Source organism: Protobothrops mucrosquamatus, unplaced genomic scaffold, assembly GCF_001527695.2.
Source record: "Protobothrops mucrosquamatus isolate PMUCROS unplaced genomic scaffold, P.Mucros_1.0 scaffold2445, whole genome shotgun sequence".
Lineage (NCBI taxonomy): Eukaryota > Metazoa > Chordata > Lepidosauria > Squamata > Viperidae > Protobothrops > Protobothrops mucrosquamatus.
The window spans coordinates 297,257-316,067 of NW_015388517.1; the positions used below are offsets into that span (position 1 = coordinate 297,257).

The following is an 18,811-nucleotide window of genomic DNA, read 5'->3' on the forward strand; positions in this document are numbered from 1 at the left end:
TTCCAGAAATTGCGAATACTCCAACACTGGAAGTTTTAAGCAGGGACTGGACAACCATTTATCTGAAATGGTATAGGGGTTTCCTGCCCGAGTAGGGGGTTGGACTAGATGACCGCCAAGGACCCTTCCAACTCTGCTGTTCTGTTCTGAAGACCCAAAGTTACCAGTAAGGATGCCTCGCTCTGAAATGCATCCACAGGAAAAACCAGAAACAAGCTCTGACAGTCTGGAATCTGGAAAGTGGTCAGTGTAAATTGTGTTCCTGACATGGGGATTGGAGAAGGACTTTTACAGGTTATTCTGGTCAAAGCATTATCTAAATACCAGTCTACACCAGTGATTGGCAACTTTTCCAATTTGGATAACTTTCACCTATAAGGGCAACAAGAGTTTTATTGCAGGATAGGTTTTGGTGGGTTTTTTAAAATAGGAGGCATTGGTGTTAGTTTTAGTTTACTGGGCTTAACATTGTTTTTCACTTTGCTCCCAAGGAAGTGGAGTTTTGCTTCAAATTTTCATCAGCCCAATCTTGAGTGACTACAGATATCTCAAAAATGGAACCATATGCCACCCTCAGTTGACAAACTGCTTATTCTATACACCAAAGTATTTTTCTTCCTAAAATTAGTGATTGATAAATCTGATTAGCCAAAAGGCTAAATGAAGGGGGATTTAGATGACTAAGTCACAACTTTACTGTCTCATATAGTTTAAATACAGTAGTGTTTCAGTGAGCACACTGGTCTAGATGTTGAATTGCAGTTCCCAGCAATGCTGACATCACATTGATTAGTGAGATCTGCAATCAAAAGCATCCAGAGGGAACTGGGGGGGAGGGTGGATGTTGGTGATCCTTGGGTTCTCTTAATAGTTTTCAAATAGCTTAGGCTCATGCTACTTATTTGATTGTAATTTCCTAACTTTGGTCTTATATTTAATATTTATGACTTATTGCCTTATTCTGTCATGACACGGAGTCAATAAAGCTTTGAATTCCTTGAGCTATTACATTGTTTCCATTTGTTTCTTGCAACTCAATATTCATAACAAACTTTAAACCAGGAAACCAAAGAGAAAATATTGTATATATTGTAATTTGCTGCAAAAACCAGCTGGTGGCAACAAGATCTATCAAAGCATAGTATGGGCAAACTTGGGTTTAGAAAAATCAGAGATAAGGCAAATTAATACTATTAGATACAATTATTTGTGTATAAAATTAGAACAGCAAGTAATATAAAGCTTGAATTGAAGATGCAAAAAGCTTTCAAGAATTGGTGCTGGGGGGAAAGTAATATAGTGAAAATTCCCAAATGACTAAATCTGTATCAAGAATGTCCTGTCCTTGATAGATACATGTGAATTCCTGGCAATGCTCGTACCCTCAGGAGGACATTGTCATAGATTATCAATTGTTTGTTGATGGAGTGGCAGAATTGAGTTGGAGGTGGTCCTTCATCCTTGTGCTCCTTGCATCTCAGCAGCTTTTGATACCACTTCCAGGCGGTTGGGGATTGGGGGCATGGTTTTATGTTAGTTCTCTTCTCCAGGCTGGTTCCTGTTGGTGTTGGTTTTGGGGAGAGATCCGCCTCCAGGCCCCTCCTGTCTGGGAGTGTTGCTATGTTGCCCTACTGTCTCTCCTGCTTTTTCAACATCGATGTCAGGAGTCTTCAGACTTGACCCTTTTATGACTTGTGGACTTCAAATCCCAGAATTTCTCAGCCAGTGTGCCTGGCTGAGGAATTCTGGGAGTTGAAGTCCACAAGTCATAAAAGGGCCCAGTTTCAAGACCTCTGATCTATATGAAACTCTACTGGGTGAGGTCATCTGCCAATTGGGTTCAGTATCGTTACTATGCTGATGACGCCCAATTCGTCTTTTGACCAAAGGCCTGCCAAGTCAAACTGTCAAGATTTTATTTCCAACTCAGTCTTGCCCAAACTGAGTGGCTGTGGGTGTTTGGAGCGAGAGATAAGGGGAACTCAATCTTCTAGCTCTAGTGACATCTACTGTATTGTTCTCAATTTTTCCTCAGATACTGTATGGTAGCCTTGTATAAGCCACTTTATATAGGCAGCTAGAGTTGGAAGAATATCCTTGATGAATGTATTTATAGCCTTTTAATTAGTAAAGAGTTTTCTCTTTCCCTCTCTGTATTTTTGTGTGTGTTGAAAAAAAATTCAGAGGATTCTTGTTCCTAGCTGAAAACCTTTCTTCACCCTTTAAGGACATTTAAATAAAATGCTAAAAATAACTGTTCAGAGATATTTTGATGGATGAAGACATCCCAATCTTGCAAATTTCATAAAAAAACATAACATTGAAAAAAAAAAAGACCACACAGTTGTGGGTTGCAGTTGCACGACTGAGGAAGAACATCAGATGCAAAAAAAGAAGAGGAAAACCAACTCTGGGCAGCGGTCCAGAGATCTCCAGAATGTTGTCTCTGATGTAAACGCTCCCCTCTGATTCTATCAGACCATGTTGCAACTTCAGGTTCGGAGGTGGGCGCGGTAACTGAGCAACGTGATAGGCTCTCTATAAGTGATGCTAGCAGCTGGCCAATCGGCTTCGCCATCTTAATAAATTCGACCTATCAGAATTCTGTGGGGCTGATCCTGGTCGGCTTGTCTTTCTTTTGCGCTGCTTTTTCGGTTCTCTATAGGTGAGGCTGCGTTTCGTCTGCCACGCTAATTCTAATTTCTTGCTTTTTCTCCTTTGCAAGCCCACAAGCTGCATATAATTAAAATTCTGACTTAATCCTCTCACCTGATCCCGTCTGCCTCGCCCTTGTTCACTCCTCCTTTTCATTTCCCCAAACCCCCCCAATCCCTGGGAGAGGAGGGAAAGCCTGCCGTTTCTCTCATTCTACAACTGGATTTGGGGCTCTGTGTTGGTTAGATCAGTGTTTCTCAACCTTGACCATTTTAAGGCATGTGGACTTCAACTCCCAGAATTCCACAGCCAGCATTGCTGGCTGTGGAATTCTGGGAGTTGAAGTCCACATGCCTTAAAATGGTCAAAGTTGAGAAACACTGGGTTAGATGATTGGGCATAAAATCCACGCTTTTTTTTTTTTTTAATCCGAGGGTTCTTGATACCCGGAAGTGATCGCGTGCGCACCCTCCAAAGATGTGTTTGGAATTGGATTTGGGAGAGTTCGTATTTTAATGAGCTGTAACCGAGGGTAAGGCAGAGAGAGAAAATGGGGAGACACCCACCCACCTGTCGTCTCTCTGAGCAAGTCCCAGGAGGGACCCAGGGAGGCAGCAGAGCAGACCCAGCTGCGTTAATAGGTGCTGCCTGTGCCGTAGCCCCGAGGGAGGTGGGGGAGCTTTCGGTCGGAGGAGGCCGAAGAATTGCTGGAGAGGACTTTTGACAAAAGAAGGGGAGGTCGGACCCTTCCTCACTGAGCTCTCCTCCACCTGCAGGCAGCAGATTTTTTCCTTCAAAATAGCCTTGTGTTTTGCAGGGGTACTGAGGATATGGGGAAGGAGGCAGGATTATACCCTTAACCGAGCGAGGTGGCAGCACCACCAGGATCGCTTGCAGCAAGTGGGAAATGATCCTCCTGTATCACCAGTAACTACTGCGAAGGCAGGACGTCAGGGCGAAGGCAGAAGCAATTAAGCACAATATCCAAGATGCTGCAGGTGAGGGGAAGCATCTCTTTGCCCTGAAGCCTCCACAGGCAAATAGCAGTGCAGACAGGTACACAAAAGCAGTCCTGCTTGATGGCCAAACTGTAAACCGCCCCAATCAAATGCTGGACATATTTTTTCCCCTGGTGTGAAGTGGCCAAGTATCCCACAAGGCAGGAAATTGTAACTTGTTTATTGTGTACAGTGCAAGAACAGGTGTGCTCTTGGAACTACATTACAAATCAAAAGGTTCCAATATCCAAATTAGCATAGTTTTTATACACTTTGGGAAAACATAGCTACATAATCATTAAAAAGCAATAGGCAACAAGCAACAAAGCATTCACACCCCTGTAGAGCAGGGGTCTCTAAACATGGCAACTTTAACACTTGTGGACTTCAACTCCCAGGCTTCCCCAGCCAGCATGTGAGGATTTATCAAACCACCTCCCCCTCAATTTTATGAACTGGGAGAGGCAGGCCAGCTCCAAAATTCATTGGAATGTGAATTTTGAAAATGGGACAGAGAGGGAGGTAAGCATTGTCTTTGGTAGAACTACAAAAAAAAAGTGCTCAGTAGTGAGCAAGATGTGAACTGTGAATGGCCCTAAATTATGAATGTTCTTTGGTTTCTTTTAAGTCAGAGGTGGGGAATTATGGTACCTTTATGACTGAGCATGGCTGGTTCAGGAATTCTGGGAGTTGAAGTTCACAAATCATAAAAGGGCCATAGCTCTCTACCCCTGTTTAAAGTAGACAAAGGGCCCAGTGGTTCTCATCTCTCCAAATCTGCTCAAGTTAGGATAGGGAAGTAAGATAAACCTTACTCCTTTGTAAAGGGAGCATCAGTATTCATGGTGTGGGGCAGAGATAAGTAACTTATACTTTCATATGATATCATGATACAAGTATGAAAAGACAAACCTTTTGGCATCAAAGTGTTTAGGAGTGCACACGTATGCTGAAGAGGGAGTCATAAAAGTGAAGTTAGCAGCCACAACTGTGAGATCAAAATCCCCTTCCTTTTTTGTGTGTATCACATAAAAAGTGGTGGGGTTTCAATTGCACGGTTGTAATCGGCATCTTGACTTTTATGACCTTCCCTTTCTCAGTCTTATCTTTATTAGGGCTAGTGCTGGCCAGAAATAAACTTTTGTCCTGTTTTGTACAAATGGAATCCCAGTTGTTCTATGCCAGCTTCCTACTCTATATCCCATTTTGTGCCTGGCATCCCAGAAAACCTGGAAATTTAAGGCAGGACCACAGAAAAATAGGCCACAGCCCAGTAGTGGGCAGGGGGTTGGGGACCTCTGCTTTAAAAGGTCTACCCTCCCTGTTATCTTCATCCAAATCTACAGGGGGATCCATAGAGGTGTAGTCTTCAAAAAAGTCAAACTGGTAATTGTGCCTGGTATATGATAATCCCATTACCATAGAAAGCCAAAAGGTACAAAAAAAACTCCTGTGATTGTCCGAATTATTGCCACTGAGAAGTATACCCCTGTTAAAGTCTGCAGATGGTTCTTTCAAAATGAGTCTTCAGTCTGGTTCCAGTGGTCCCTGGTGGCTTCTCTGTTGATTGTTGGCTGCTGGCTGCTTCCTTCCTCTTTTCTTACTTTGCCTTGGGAGAGAATAAATCTGCCAGATCAGGCCACTCAATCTCTTGGCCTGCTCTTTTGTCCCTTCTTGCTGCCATCTTGTGGTGGTCTGGATTTTTGCAGTCCGGATCTAATAGGTCTGGAAAGATAAAACTTTCAGGCAGCCATTGTGGCTGGGGGGTCTTCTGAGGGGTATGTAAGTCCAAACATGCCCATGTGGCTATATTCTAAATGGGGAGATGAGCCTTTCCCCAACTAATGGTGGAAGGGAAGAAGAGGGTTTGTGACCCTTCCCCCACTGTTGCAGCCTGAGAAGGCTTGGTGCTAAGCTTTTTTTACCCTGGGGGGAATGGGGGCTTTTGAAAAGTTTGTCCCTTCACCCTTATCCATGCTTCCACGTCCCTTGATTTCTCTGTTGACTGGAAGCTGAATTAGAAGACCATGTCCCTGATGCTAGAACAGGGGTTCCCAATCTTGGCAACTTTTAAGATGTGTGGACTTCAACTGGCTGGGGAATTCTGGAAGTTGAAATCCACATGTCTTAAAATTGCCAAAATTGGGAATCCCTGTGCTTGAATTCTCATTTTGGGCTTAGGGGGAGGGGAGACAAAATGTCATGAAAGTCAGATGGATGAGTTGGGCCGGTCATTCTCTCTCAGCCCAACTCACCTCACAGGTTGAGGTTAGTGGGGAAAATAGGGGGAGGAAGGGGTACAGGTGGTCCACAGATTACAACTACAATTGGGACCAGATTTTCTGTTGCTAAGCAAGGTAGTTGTTAAATGAGTTGTGCTCAGTTTTACAGCCTTTTTGGCCATGATTGTTAAATTGTTAGTTGAGGCAGGTGATCATTAAGCAAATCTGGCTTTGCCCATTGACTTTGCTTACTGGAAGCTGGGTGGGAGGGACTGCAAATGGCCGTTGCCCCAGGATGCTGCAATTGTCCTAAATACATACCAGTTGCCAAATGACTGAATTTTGATCATGTGACTGTGAAAGGGCTGTGACGGTCATTAATTCAAGGAATGATTGGAAGTCATTTTTTTTCAGTACTGTTGTAACCTTGGATGGTTGCTTAATGAGAAGCCGTAAATCGAGCACTATCTGTATTAAAAAGTATTAAGTGTAACTCACCTTGAGTTATTTATAAAAATAATAAGGCAGGGTAAAAAAAATCTAAAATTAAAATTAAAATAAAAAATAATGCTCCCAATTTTCAGTAAGAATCTGGTGGCTATAGAAAGGGAGGTGAAGGATGTATATGGCCCTGAGACTAAAGATTCTCAATCCCTATTCTAACTCATATAATAAATCAAGATACAATATCACAAAAGCATCCATACATTTAACAATAGTTAAGTCATACTTCACTGGGTACATTTATCCTCCCAGGGACAATGTACTGATTTTGAAAAGTACATTTTCAACTAAGCTAGTTCCTGAGAGACCCTCTGGAAGGCTTCTGAATGTCTTCCCCATTGTGACAATAAAACCCCAGGATGGAGATTTCTCACCAAACCTGGTCTTTATAAAAACTGCATATTACAATCAAGTAACAATATTCCTTCCCTGCTTTAAGCAAAACAGAAGAGAAAATAATGCTGACCATCCCTTTCCAATTAGGTTAAGTATTTCCAGAAAAAAAACAACAAAGAGGCCATAGTAAGAGCAGTGAGAACACAGGCAAAACAGATCCTCCAGCAGTATCATTTGTACTGCAAATGTATCTAATGCTAGATGAGTGATGCAAGAGACTCACTGAATGTGTGTCTGAGATTTGTATCATTTGGATACATCAACATAGTTGCTTAATATAATCAAACTCCCCAGCCTGCAGCCCTATTTTTATGTCCTAATTTTTTACATGTGGCTTGGGGGAATATCTGATGATGAGAACCCATGTTTGGTAGTGGTAATGAATCAAGGATAAGCATTTTAAGCCCAGACACTTCAAAATATATGGCCATAGCCTTCATATAAAATACACCACAGGAAAATCACCCCTAAATGATGTTTTGGATTAATGATATGGCTGCAGGGTTTGAGGCTGCTGTGCTGCAGTCAAAGCCTCTACCAAACCATCATGGGCTGATCAGCGTGCAATGTGCAGAGCTGCACGATCTCTCGAACCAGGGAAATTGGAGCAGTCATGGAACCAACTTCATAAGTTCTTGTGTTTAAAGACATCCTTTGTATAGGAATGGACAATTTTTTGGGTGGGTAGAGTCTTTTTTTTCTGCTTCCATAGGTCATAGTAAGGATGGCCACTGAACATGGCAACAACTCATGAGTGGGAACAGATGGACTTGGGGCTCCTTTATCCATTTTGGGAGAGAATATTTTAAAAAAAACACAATATAACTTTAAAGCAGGGATCCTCAAACTTGGCCACTTTAAGACTTGTGGACTTCAATTCCCAGGATTCCCCAGCCAGCCATGCTGGCTGGGGAATCCTGGGAGTTGAAGTCCACAAGTCTTAAAGTGGCCAAGTTTGAGGACCCCTGCTTCAAAGTATGGGACTTAATAGGTATTTTCAAATCTATTTTTTAAAAAGAAGACTTAAAATAATGCTACTAAAAATGGCTATTTTGTTCCTAAATCTCAGTAGCATGGGGGCGGAGGTTAGATGCAACTTGGGATCTAGGTAGGAGCTGCCAACTGGTGCTTTACTGAAGGATTCTGGGAGTCCAATTTTGACTTGAAAGAGAAAGGAAAGAAAGAAGGAGTAGTGCTCAGGGATCTTGAATTAGCCCAAGCATTCAGACCAGCCAGTTGAATTATATACAACACATTTCACAATCTTGTTGCAAAGAACTGTGGCAAATGTATATATCAATAATATTAATCTCTAAATATGTATTTATACATATACTTTTAATTGGTGATAGATTTCACATTTTGTCCATATGTACATAGATGCTCTTATGGACTCTACTCTGAAAAGGCCTCTTGTAGTATTTGGATGATACTAATTATTGCTCCTTTGATACACAGAGGGAGTTTAACTTCTACTGATTATGTGCCATCAAGTTGGTGTCAACTCTCAGTGACCACATAGATAGATTTTCTCCAGGATCATCAGTTTCCAAGCTGGTCCTTCCAGTCTTCCAACAGTGGACCTGTTGCTACTGTTATTGAGTCCATTTAATTGAGTCAACTTTCCCTTCTCTTTCTTTTTGCCTTCCTCCAGAGAACTAGGCCTTTACATAACATAGCATGATAGTTTCAGCCTGGTCATTTGCGCCTCAAATAAAATCTCTCATTTCTTAGGAAGTCTGAGTCTCTGGCTGCTTGCACTTGTTACCATTAGCTTGCTCTACTAGAGGTGGCCCTCGACTTACAACAGTTCGTTTAGTGACCGTTCAAAGTTATGTCATTGAAAAAAGTGACTTAGGACCGTTTTTCACACTGTTGCAGCATCCCCATGGCCACGTGATCAAAATTCAGACACTTAGCAACTGACTCACCTTTAGGATAGTTGCAGTGTCCCAGGATCACATGATCAACTTTGGCAACCTTCTGACAAGCAAAGCTAATGGGGAAGCCAGATTCACTTAACAACTGTGTCGCTAATATAACTGCAGTGATTCACTTAACAACTTTGGCAAGAAAGGTTGTAAAATGGGGCTAAATTTACAGTACTTAACAAATGTCTCATTTAGCAACATAAATTTTGGGCTCAATTGTGGTCGTAAGTTGAGGACTACCTGTATATATTTACTCTGTCCTATTGTTTTTCTGTATTCCTTGACTTTTATTACTAGAGCTAGCAGATCATTTGCATTTTCAACTATTAAAGTTGTCTCATCAGCAGAGTGCAGGTTATTGATGTTTCTTCCCCCAGTTTAAAACCACACTCATCTTGCTCTAATCCAATTTCCCTAAATATATATTTAGCATTAGGCTGAATAAATAAGGGGAAAGTATACAGCCTTGTCTCATTCCTTTGCTGACCAGTAGCCAGTCTATTTCATCAGGTGCCGTGGCTTCCCAACCTGTGTACTGTTAAGTTTCATGTGAGGACAAGGAGATGTTTTGGAATTCTGATTCTTCTAAGCACATTCAACAGCTTGATATGGCTGACACAGTCAAAGGGCTTTCTATAATCAATGAACCATGTATGGGTATATTGAATATTCTGTCTTTCTAGTTTGCAACAGCAATACAAGTGAATGAGCATTAGATTTTTACAGTTTTACCTGTGGAAAAGTGGAAAGTATTACTGTACAGCAAGATAGGGAACCATGTCTTGCACAATAGAGAGGTTGATCAATGCACTAATTATTGATCCACATCAAGGGTGCCTCTTTAGGTTTCAGAAAAAATAACTTTGGCAATAACTGATGTGGACACTGATGTAGACATTGTGGAGTCGGGAATAAAAGCACCCTAACTTTGAATCACTGAGAGGTGGGCTGCATAGTAAGCTAGTAAGGAGTCTGGAGACAAAATCATATAATGAATGCCTAAGGCAGTGGTGGTGAACCTATGGCATGGGTTAGAGCCCTCTCTGTGGGCACGCGCACTGTCACCCCAGTCCTAGGCCTTCAGCTGGGTTTTATAAAACCTTTTCGCTTTAGGCCTCTGCCGCCGTGTGCAAAAAAAAAAAAGTTTCAATCAGTCAATTTCAACTTATCCCGGGAAAAAAAAAAGATCTTGCAAAGTTGGAATTGATTGATTGAACTTTTTAGTCCCACCCAGTCTGCCGTTACTACCGCAACCACGCCCACCCAATGGGCCACGCCCACCCAATTGGCCACACCCACCCAGCACTCGACGATGCATAAGTGGGTTTTGGGTTGCAGTTTGGGCACTCAGTCTCTAAAAGGTTCGCCATCACTGGCCTAAGGGAACTAGGTATGTGAAGAAAAGGCTTAAGGGTGACAAAAGAATAACCATTTGTCCAGGATGAAACAAGGACTCCTGCCTTGGGCTGAGGGTTGGATTAGAAGACCTCCAAGTTCTCTTCTAGCCCTATGGTTCTAAGTTTAATAAATTATTATTTTAAGGCAGGACCTGAAACAATTAAAATGCAGGGGCGATCCACTTACATCAGAACTAGTCTTTCATGCATTCAAACTATTGCTATTACAGTTACTGAACATGCAAATTGCCCTGAAGTCAAAATTTGATTCTATAAATCTTGTGCATTGCCCTCTGAATACTTGACATTGGAATACTGTATTGCTTTGAAATCTGTTTATTTTTTCATCTCTCTGTCTCTCCCCCTCCCCCTCCCTCCCTCCTAGAGAGAAAACAGTGGGAAACCACTTCTCAAAATCTTGACAAGAAAGCTTGTCAAAGCTGGTTTGAAAACTCCCCTAAATAATAAAAATAACACCAAAAAAGAATAGCATCAGCCTATCCCAGGTCCTTAGGTAGGATTCAATAGATCAGTGTTTCTCAACCTTGACAATTTTAAGGCATGTGGACTTCAACTCCCAGAATTCTGGCTGTGGAATTCTGGGAGTTGAAGTCCACATGCCTTAAAATTGTCAAGGTTGAGAAACACTGCAATAGATGGACAAAAATGCCAAATCCAATTTCAACAACTGGCTGACTCTGTGACCAACTATAATAATAACGAAGCCCCTGAAACTACAGTAGCTGTTTAAAATAATTCTAACTTGTTCAAATAAGGCGGCCGGAAATATTAGCATCTTTGATGGATGCAGGGCCAGAGCAGTGCCAGGAGTTTACAAAAAGTTTGTATACACTGTATTTTTTTTTTTTGAAGCAGCGCAACGTTGAACAAAATTGCAGAACTGCACTATAACGGAAGGGATTATTTCGTAGGTAGGAGATAGATACTGCATTTTAAAAAAGAAACACGTATGCCTTTCATAAGACCAGTGTTTCTCAACCTTGACAATTTTAAGGCATGTGAACTTCAACTCCCAGAATTCCACAGCCAGCAATGCTGGCTGTGGAATTCTGGGAGTTGAAGTCCACATGCCTTAAAATTGTCAAGGTTGAGAAACACTGCATAAGACCAAGGGCGGCCGCTAGGAAGAATTGATCCCTGCCACCGATTCTGGGCCCAGCTGTGATGGGGCGACTCTCCTATCCAACGCCTCACCCCTCCATTTGTTGCTTCGGCCAGCGCTGGAGGGGTAGCACAGGCTGCGGTAAAAGGCTGCGCTACATCAAGCAGCGCGCGTGAAAAGCAGTGGCCGGGCTGATCCCACACAAGCAGCGGGCTTTTGGTCCAGCGATCGCGTCCTGCGTCGTCTCGCCGCCTCCTCGTCTCACCCCGGAGGGCGGCAATCGATCGGGCACCCCTGCTCGGGGATGCGGTGGTCCAGTCCCCGCGGCCCGCAGTTGCTGCTGGCTTTATCTGAGGCAGCAGAGGGCGCTGTCTGCCGAGCGGAGGGGTGGGTTTAGGGGCGGAGGGCCGAGTATGAGGTAATGGTGGGAGGAGCGAGAGGGAGGAGCGCAAGGCGCCGCGTTCCTGGGGCTGCTGCTCGTGCTGCGGCGCCTCTTCCCACAATCCTTGCAAAGGCAGGGAAGTTGTTGTAACGGCGGGCGAGGGTGCAAGAGGCCGGGGTCTGGCGCTCGGGCTGCGTGCAATGGCTTATTGTTCCTCAGCCGAGGGCGAGAGGCAATGCGCGGGGTGGAGATTTGCATTTCTCCCGCTGTGTCGAGAAAGCCCCACTCGCCCAGGGTCCTTATAGAAAGAAGACGGCATAAATGCAACAGGGAGGTGGAGCTGGAGCGATTGCTGCATCTGCTACCCGGGGAAAGGGGAGGGGGGGATCCAGAAATTAGAGCATGAAATTCCTGGGAGGGCTCGTCCAGAAGCTCCCCTTCTCGTGCAAATGCAGAGAAAGGAGGGGGGGAAAGCCGAGTAGGAGAAAGATGCAACTGGTGTAAACTGAACTGAGTCATCTTCTGCCGTAGCAAGAGACACATTTCCCTCCCGAGACACTTTATATACGGAGCAGACGACGGAACCTGCTTTTCCAGCTTGTTGACTGGAAGGCTCTCCTTGTTAGTTTTGAAATGCACGCATTTCCCAGGCGATGAAAGCAAGACGACCGAATTTGCTTGGGAAACGTGAACGGTTCGCAAGGCGTTTAAGTCTCTTTCCGTGAAACAGTACCTTAAAGACTTGAGTCTTTTTTGTTTGGTTGTTTTTTTAACCCGACGAGCTCCAAAAGACTAGCCGCGCAAAAGCGGGTGGGAGAAAGAAAGAATTCAAAAAAAGAAAATTTGGAACCGGGCCAAGGAGCGAGCGAGCAGCCAGCCAGCCAGCCAGCCAGCCCGTAGGCGTGACGTTGCAGAGTTTAAAGGGGGCAGATGAGATCTATCGGGGGTTGATCCGACGAAGAGGCTGTCGGAGGTGCCTGGGATTCGGAGCCTCTCCTGGAAGAGCCTGCCTGGAAGAGCAAAAAGCAAAGAAATAATGCTGCTGGCATCCGCTGTGGTGGTTTGGGAATGGCTGAACGAGCACGGTCGCTGGAGACCCTACAGTCCGGCCGTGAGCCACCACATCGAGGCGGTGATCAGAGCCGGGCCGAGAGTTGGGGGCAGCGTCGTCCTGGGCCAGGTGGACAACAGGCTCTCGCCGTATATCATCGATCTCCAGTCCATGCACCAGTTCCGCCAAGACACGGGTGAGTTTGACCCCGCGGCTTCCCAGCCAGCGCCAACCCCGACCCCCCCTTGCTGCGATTTTGTCCCTTTTCCTGGCCGGAGAACATCTCCCTTCTCCATGTCCATTCTGATCCGGCGACTAAAGGAGGGGCGTATTTTCATTTGGAGACTTGGTGGGGGTTTGTGTGTGTGTGTGTGTGTGTTTTTAACGGGACGTATAAAAAGTCCGCTGGGGTTAAGTTTCATTGCGATTGCACACAGCCCATTTATATTAAAGGTTGGTATTTGGGACAGCTCTGCTAGGCAGCGGGGGTAATGAGATGGGGACACAGGGCAGAGGGAGATTTATGCGAATATTTGAAATTTGCCAATTCTAGAAAAGGACTTGGGGGTGGAATAGGGCGCAGCTGACATACTGTGCTACAAGCTTCCCAATCCTACTGCCATTGCCAAAAAAAGGAGAGGGGGCTTCACTAAATGAGCTTCGTTGGGAGGAAAAGACAAATAGTTTTCTGAGAATTTGCCTTTCCGATTCTTTATGCCGGGCAAACCCTGTCTCTGCTTAATAGTGCTGCCTGTTGTAGCCCTTATAAGTTCAGAAAATCCTGTTCTGCAGTGAAGATGCCGCTTGTAAAGGTGTGTGAGCAACCGTGTACTTCGCTTACAAAGAGCCAAATACACAAATATGAAACCTCAAAGGCTAGTGAGGAAAAAAGTAGCTGGAACCAATGCTTCTTTGGAACTTGTACTACGGAATAAATCTGGATAGAATTGGGCTGTATGTGTGTGTGTCTCATGCCTTAAGACAAAAATACAGCTGTGTGTATACTACATATGCCAGGAGGGCAGCATGCAAAAAACTTGATAAATAACATGAAGCATTATGTAATGCGGTGTGATTTTGTAAAAAAAAATCAAGCAGCCAGACAAACTTGCAGTTTAAATAGTGACGCCTGATCACATTTTGAGGAATATTGCATAAATATGAATGAAAAGCTTTTGTGATTTGATTTTCAATGTATTAGCTGATCTGGAGTAACATTAACATATACATACTGTTGAAACTGTAATCATTTGGCTGAAAGGCAGGACCAACAAGTAGTTTACCTAGAAAGGTTAAGAATAAAGATGATACTATTCTGAATGCGTATCATTAAAGGTCCTAATCTTTCTTCTCCCTGAAACTTTATAGAAACTGAGGGAGGAGAGGGGACTTATTTTTGTGGTTAATGTGAGTTACAGGTAGTTTTTTTTCTAGAAGCATTGTTGATTCATAACTAGACCCATATACTGATGTCAAGGACTCTGCATGGAAACCATCAAGTAGAAGAAAAATGGTCTGCCAGCTGAGAAAACCAAAACAAAACATCAGGCTAAAAAAAACAATAAGAACTATTTGTATGATATTGTAAAAATCATGCCAGGAGCTGTAGCTGAAGGTCTGGAGACTGATGGAGGTGGGTGGTGCCTCATCGCTGCCTCCTCCCCCCCCCCTTTCTTTCCCTGCCTTTTAATTAATATCTGGACTAAGCAGTTTGCCAAGAGCTGAATGCCTCTTGGCAACGTGCTCCTGAGATCCCGTCAGTGAAGCAGTTGCAGTCTCACGGTTAGATTGAGAACCGGGGCGTAGGTGTGCAGCTGTCTTTGCTGACAATGAGGAAACACCCTGGGAAAACCATCAGCCTCCTTAGCTGGGAATCCCGTTTGCTCCTGCAAGTGAGCTCATGTGAAGAAGGGAAGTAGCTATTGGTTCAGGAGAGGAGATGGGAGGAGATAGCAGGTGAATCAGACCATCCCCGTGCATTAGAAGAAGCCTCCCGCTACAGTATATGGTGCAGCTGGCTGCTTGTGGAATAGGCTGGTCCTGGGTGAGAAGAGATGAAAGAGAAGAGCTGCATGAAAGCTTGGTGTGCAAATAGGATGACTTCAAGGGAGGAGTCAGAAACCTGACAGTGGCAGACAAAGCAGATGAAAGGTGCACCAAAGCTACTTTTTGATGCCCATTTCAGTGGAAAGGCTGGAAATATTAATTAGTGCTTTCTGAGATAGTATTAAAAAGAATAAGATGTAAATAATAGCTTCTCAGATGTTTGGTCTGAACACAACACCCCTGATCTCTACCCACACTGACAACAAACAACACGAATTGGACTAACATGAAAATCATCGGCCACACTACCACCCACCATGCTTGTGAGTTCATCGAAGCCTGGCACTCCACAAGCAGCTCCATCAACAGACACATTGACCTACAACCAGCCTACAAACCCCTCAGAATCCAAATCAACCGCACAGCCAACCAGAGACAGCATCGATCCTCAATCAACCCACGCCAGCCCCCCCTCTTCTCCCACCAGCAGTTCACCTCCCAATGACCCTGGCCTGATGTAACCTCCCCATCACAAGACCCATTACAAGATTCTCTCTGATGACTCACACCTAACCCATCACAAGACCTTCATTTGACACACCCACACCTGAAGCCCTTGTAAACAGAAGAGCACTGACAGAGACATCCCCTAAACCTTCACCCTCACAACATCCCTGAGTCTGGCCTGTAAAGCTGAAGTGCACTATTTGACCAGTCCCTGAGAAGTATAAGTGTGTTTCGTTGTGTCTTTGTTTTACAGTAAATGATTCTTTTAAATGTCACCAGAGCAGATTTTGTTTCCATATAATGGGAGTCAAAGAGGTGTGTGTACATGAAACCCTAGCACAGTCATAATCTTTATGAAACACAGCAGTGTGACTATTAACTATACAGCTGGTGGAAAAATAGGTGGGAGAGGCATTTTGTCTGTACTTGTAGGATGAGCAAGATTTGCGCTAAGTCTTGAGTTTGTCCACAGTGAGCCTCACTTATGCTATGAAGTTATTTTGATCAGATAACTTTTTCTAACTGCTCTGAACATTTGTGGTCAGTCCTGGGTCTCGTATCACTGATCAGCTGAATACAGAAAACTGATTGGTTGCATGATAGTCTTTCCTGTCCTTTGATTATTAGGACACGATTCTAAATTAAATAAGTTTGCTTCTTTCTTCTCTCTCTTGTTTTGCTGCCATGGGAGGGAGTTGGGTCTCCTCAATTCCATTCATACACAATACTGTAAATTGACTGTTGTGAGATGTATTCTGCCTAGTGTCCAGGCCTTTCGCCAAGAAAGCCAGATTTCCTTCTCTGAAGATGATATAGTTCTCCATATATTTCTTCTCTACCTCATATGATTAGATTGTGAGTAGGAACAATCTCTAGCAGTTGTCCAGGTCTGTGACTGAGCCTTTTTGTACTTGGATGTAAGAACCAGGCTACACATTGAATCTTCAACTGCTGTAAAGATACGTTGGGAGGCCTTCCCTCTGCAGACCAATTCCAGTTCAGTTACAGATGAATGTGACAGCTTCACAAACCCAAAGTAGGGTGTGAGGTTTTTCCACCATACATCCCTCTTATAGTTAATGGTAGCTTGATAGCTTATCTCAAAACTGGTGCTTATATTCCTGTTAATCACATACCTCTCTATCTAATAGAAAGAGTACAGAGAAGAGCAACAAAGATGATTAGGGGACTGGAGGCTAAAGCATATAAGGAACGGTTGCTGGAATTGGGTATGTCTAGTTTAATGAAGAGAAGGACGAGGGGGGACATGATAGCAGGGGCTATCTCAGGGGCTGCCACAAAGAAGAGGGAGTCAAGCTATTTTCCAAAGTGCCTGAAGGCAGGACAAGAAGCAACGGGTGGAAACTAATCAAGGAGAGAAGCAATCTAGAACTAAGGAGAAACTTCCTGACAGTGAGAACAATTAACCAGTGGAACAACCTGCCTCCAGAAGCGGTGAATGCGCCAACACTGGAAGTTTTTAAGAAGAGACTGGACAGCCATTTGTCCAAAATGGTATAGGGTTTCCTGCCTGAGCAGGGGGTTGGACTAGATGACCTTCAAGGTCCCTTCCAACTTTACTACTACTACTACTACTATTATTATTATTATTATTATTATTATTATTATTATTATTATTATTATTATACATTCCATGGTTGGAATGTTGTAACAAAGGTGAATTAATATAAATTCTCAGTGTGATTCATTATCAACTCTACAAGTGCAGCCCTTGTGCTCAGCCACATTGGGAGAGACTAACAGCCTTCTCACTGCCTTTCAAAAGTTCATTTTGTCTAACTCATGTCTTGGCAAATTCAGTTAGAGGCGGTGAAGTGGGGAATGCAAAACTAAATAGGTTCAAGGACCAAGGAACAATTAGGGTGAGCCACAGAAATCTTTTAAGCAACTAATGAGACAAATGGATCTCTAGATGAGTTAAAGTTAATGGTGCATTAAAGAAAGACAGTAAAATTGCACAGCCTTGAATAAATGCCTTGCATCCATTTACAGTGCAGAAGAGGTAGGACCATGGCCGTTATGGAAGACTATAGAATATTGCCAAAGGATGAAATCAAAGCACTAAAAGCAATCTGCAGATAGCATCCATTCTGGCCAGTCAGAGCTGCTCTAGGCCAGCCACCTGCAATCATGAAGCAGGAGCACTAAATATCCTGCTTTCCTGTTCAGTTTGCATCCAAATGCGAAATATTGTTGGAGACCTATTACTTTTGAGTGTTGTTGCATTTTGGACAGAGGGGCTAATACCTTGGAAAATTAATCAAAGCACTAAAAGCAATCTGCAGATAGCATCCATTCTGGCCAGTCAAAGCTGCTCTAGGCCAGCCACCTGCAATCATGAAGCAGGAGCACTAAATATCCTGCTTTCCTGTTCAGTTTGCATCCAAATGCGAAATATTGTTGGAGACCTATTACTTTTGAGTGTTGTTGCATTTTGGACAGAGGGGCTAATACTTTGGAAAATTAAGTCCTGGTCCATTGGAGCCAAAGATCTGTTTATCTCTAACTAATAATTCTCTACTGCAATATCATGATTTGATACAAACGATGTAGAAAGAGATTCTGGGTTTAGAGTTGATTCGTGGAATTGGGTGTGAGCACCATTATGGATTGACTTTCAAAGAGATAGTCTTCTTGACTTGGGAAAAGAAACACTCCCTGATTTTTCAGGATTTTTGTAAGGGTCAAAAAAGATAATTGAATAATAATTTAAAAGCTAGGATGCTAACCGAGTAAAAAGGTTAGCACAAAAATAGAACAAAAGAGACTGGCAAAAGGAACACGGAAAATATTAATAAAACAATATTTTATTATAAATTTAATGCAATAAGACAACTTTATTATACAATTAATACAATTGAAAAATATCTAAATACACAAGATATGGTTGATCAATATTGAGGTTAAAGAAAGATTATGGAAAAGTCAGATGAATTATTTATTAGTGGCTTTGCTCAAAAAAAATCATAGTATAATATTTGGGTATTTTAAGCAGATGGCCCTAACCACAGCTATATTTTTAATTTCTTATAATTCTCTAAGCTTCAATAAAACCAATGCAAAGGGCAATATGACTCCACCCAGTATTGATTAGTTGGTTTAAGCAACAGATGTCAGTCTTGAGGAGAAAACATAAAAAGGAACACTTTTCACAGTCTTTCTGAACCCAACTAAGGCTCTGATCTTGCAGAACCCATCTATTGAAACAAGGCATGCCATGGTCCAGAAGGTTTTAGCCTCCATTTATGTGCCAAAATCCTTCTGCCACTCAGGGACAGGTCTCTCTACCTGAACATTGACTTGAGGAAGTGCATTCCCATGCGCTGGCCTTTGTTCCCTTAGTTCCACCCCTTTAACTGTCCAGAAGGCTTTTGTTTTACATGATTCTCTTATTACTCCATATTTTGGGAGCAACTTGCACAACCAACCGTGTGATGACACATGTTAGTTTTTTCACCCAAAAGTCATGTTTGGTATGCAGTTAAAGCATAGGCATGTGATCTTCGGGGCAGTCAGGAGCTGAACTTTAGAAAGTAATTGTTCAGCTTCTGAGTCATAGGCAGTTTGACAGTGAGGTC

At 43.2% G+C, this 18,811-nt stretch overlaps 1 protein-coding gene across 1 annotated transcript in view; it reads left to right on the forward strand.

Moving 5' to 3' along the window:
• The first annotated feature begins 12,644 nt into the window (after window positions 1-12,644).
• DTX4 (deltex E3 ubiquitin ligase 4) overlaps window positions 12,645-18,811 on the forward strand; it is a 38,064-nt gene continuing 31,897 nt past the window's right edge. Inside the window, exon 1 of the mRNA XM_015825024.1 lies at window positions 12,645-12,855. Within this exon, the coding sequence (XP_015680510.1) occupies window positions 12,645-12,855 (211 nt within the window). The remainder of the gene's footprint in view (window positions 12,856-18,811) is intronic.